Source organism: Mandrillus leucophaeus, unplaced genomic scaffold (assembly GCF_000951045.1).
Source record: "Mandrillus leucophaeus isolate KB7577 unplaced genomic scaffold, Mleu.le_1.0 Scaffold48, whole genome shotgun sequence".
NCBI classification, from domain to species: domain Eukaryota; kingdom Metazoa; phylum Chordata; class Mammalia; order Primates; family Cercopithecidae; genus Mandrillus; species Mandrillus leucophaeus.
In genome coordinates this window covers 4,527,582-4,529,760 of record NW_012105142.1, presented here as the reverse complement: position 1 = coordinate 4,529,760, position 2,179 = coordinate 4,527,582, and the positions used below count along the sequence as shown (strand labels likewise).

Sequence of the window (2,179 nt, the reverse complement as noted above, 5' to 3'; positions counted from 1 at the left end):
GCCCCTGCCGCCACCGCGTCCCTCGCGGGAGATGGAACAGCGGAACCGGCTCGGTGCCCTCGGATACCTGCCGCCTCTGCTGCTGCATGCCCTGCTGCTCTTCGTGGCCGACGGTGAGCGCGGGAACTTTGCTGCCGCGGTGGGCTTGGGGAGGTCTTTGCTGGGGCCGCCACCGAGAAGAAGGAGAAAGAGAACGAACGGGGAAGCTTCGCGGTCTCCAGCAATCCCGCTGTGCAGCCCGGGCCCGGAGGGGTAGGGGGAGGCGAGCAGCGAAGGGTCGCCGCAGCAGCAGCGCCGCGCCTGAGTCGTTCCTAGTCCCGCCGGGTCCCCGGCTGCGGAAAGGAGGCCTGCGGGGTGCGGGAGTTGGCGCGCCCCAGTCGGGCTCTGGCGGTGCGGCCAGGCGCAGGGGAGAAGCACGAGCCGCCCCTGCCGCCCCGCCCCATCCGGAGGGGAGCAGCAGGCAGCCGGTGACCGGTCCCTGCCGCGGCCCTTCAGCCTCTTCCCCGAACTTTGCTAGCCTCTCCGGCCGTGTGCCACGGAGCAGCTGCGGGGTGGGGGGCACAAGGCCAGCGAGCCAGAAACCGACCGCCTCGCTTTGGGTTGCCCCAGGCCCCCGCCCTACAGCTGGTCACGCCTCTCTCTCTCCCCACCCCCAGCTACATTCACAGAAGTCCCCAAAGATGTGACAGTACGGGAGGGAGACGACATCGAAATGCCCTGCGCATTCCGGGCCAGCGGAGCCACCTCGTATTCGCTGGAGATTCAGTGGTGGTACCTCAAGGAGCCACCCCGGGAGCTGCTGCACGAGCTGGCGCTCAGCGTGCCGGGCGCCCGGAGCAAGGTAACCCGCCGCCCACGCGGTACCGGCGCGCGCCCGGCTCGCGCCCGGTTCGGCGAGGGCTAACCCGGGGAGGGAAGCAGCCGGCTTCGCTAGCGCAGGGCGCCGCCCTGTGGCGCAGCCCATCTTCCACCTTCGCATCCCAAAGCATCTTCAAAGTCAGCAGTGGTTACCCCCAAACCTGTCAATTATTTTGACAGCATCGCTGTTCCCGCCACCTCCCGGAACTCCATTCACGCCCAGCCCCTAAAAAGCCACACCTCAGCCAGGTCGCTTGCTCGTGCTTGCTGACTGCAGCCCTCTGATGGCTGGTGGGTGGTGAAGGAAGCCCCCTTGGTCCCATCAGGCTCTCCCCGCCCTCTGCCATTTTGAGGACCCCAGGGCTCCCCGCGGCTGCGTTCCTGAGACCAGCAGAAAACCGAGTACCGGGAAGCCGGCAGGACCTCCAGCCCTCAGGGGAACCGAGGGGCGACTTCCCTGTAGCCGAAAACAGGCCCAAGCTGCCTGTCTGCCTCAAAACCCACACTCTCTTACACACTCTAGTGTGCACGCGTGCACACATACACCTACATTACCCCAGGGTCCCACCCAGAGTTACTGCCACTGAGCCTCCCGCTGGGTACCATACAGACACAGGCCCCTCCCTCCAGTTATTCACGACTCCCAATGAGCTGGGGGAGGATTTTGAGCCACGGGGCAGGGCCTAAGGATGGCCAGAGGGAAGAAGAGGGGCTTTCCTTCCCACCCTGGTGTCCATCCAGTCTCCCCAGTTCAGCCAGCAGGTGTACACCAGGGCAGCCACCCGTTGGTCAGGCACCATGCTAGCTCCAAAGCCCGCTTCCTCCTGGGAAACTCCTGGAAAGCCGGACGTCCTTTGTGCCCTCAACCCCCACCGCCCGGGCGGTTTCGGTCCTAGCCTGCCGGAGGAGGGTGCCCTTGCCTAAAGGCGGATCCAAGTTCCCCCAGCCAGAAGGCCGCGAGCCTCACGTCTCTCTCTCTCTTCCTCTTTGCATTTTAGGTAACAAATAAGGATGCAACTAAAATCAGCGTAAGTGTGGAGCCCAGCGCGGGCCGCGGGAGACCCCTTCTGGCCGCCTCGCATCCCGCAGCTCCCTCCCCTTAGCAAGCCGCGGCGGCCGCGCATGTGGGGCCGCGCAAGTAGGGCAGCGATCGCAGCCTTGCATTGGTGGCTGCTTGGCTTGTCCGGGCGCCATCTGTCGCCGGTTGCAGGGTCGGGTTCTTTTTTGTGTAAATCAAGGGTCCAAGGCTCGAGTCCCCTAATTCGGCTTGGCGCTCACCTGTAAAACTCCCCTTGGTCAGGACCGCGCGCTTAGGCCCTCT

At 65.4% G+C, this 2,179-nt stretch overlaps 1 protein-coding gene across 1 annotated transcript in view; it reads left to right on the top strand.

Annotated features, from left to right (window-relative positions):
* Positions 1–31: 31 nt before the first annotated feature.
* VSTM2B (V-set and transmembrane domain containing 2B) overlaps positions 32–2,179 on the top strand; it is a 42,630-nt gene continuing 40,482 nt past the window's right edge. Inside the window, exons 1-3 of the mRNA XM_011995272.1 lie at positions 32–113; positions 657–841; positions 1,857–1,886. Coding sequence (XP_011850662.1) covers positions 32–113; positions 657–841; positions 1,857–1,886 — 297 coding nt within the window. The remainder of the gene's footprint in view (positions 114–656; positions 842–1,856; positions 1,887–2,179) is intronic.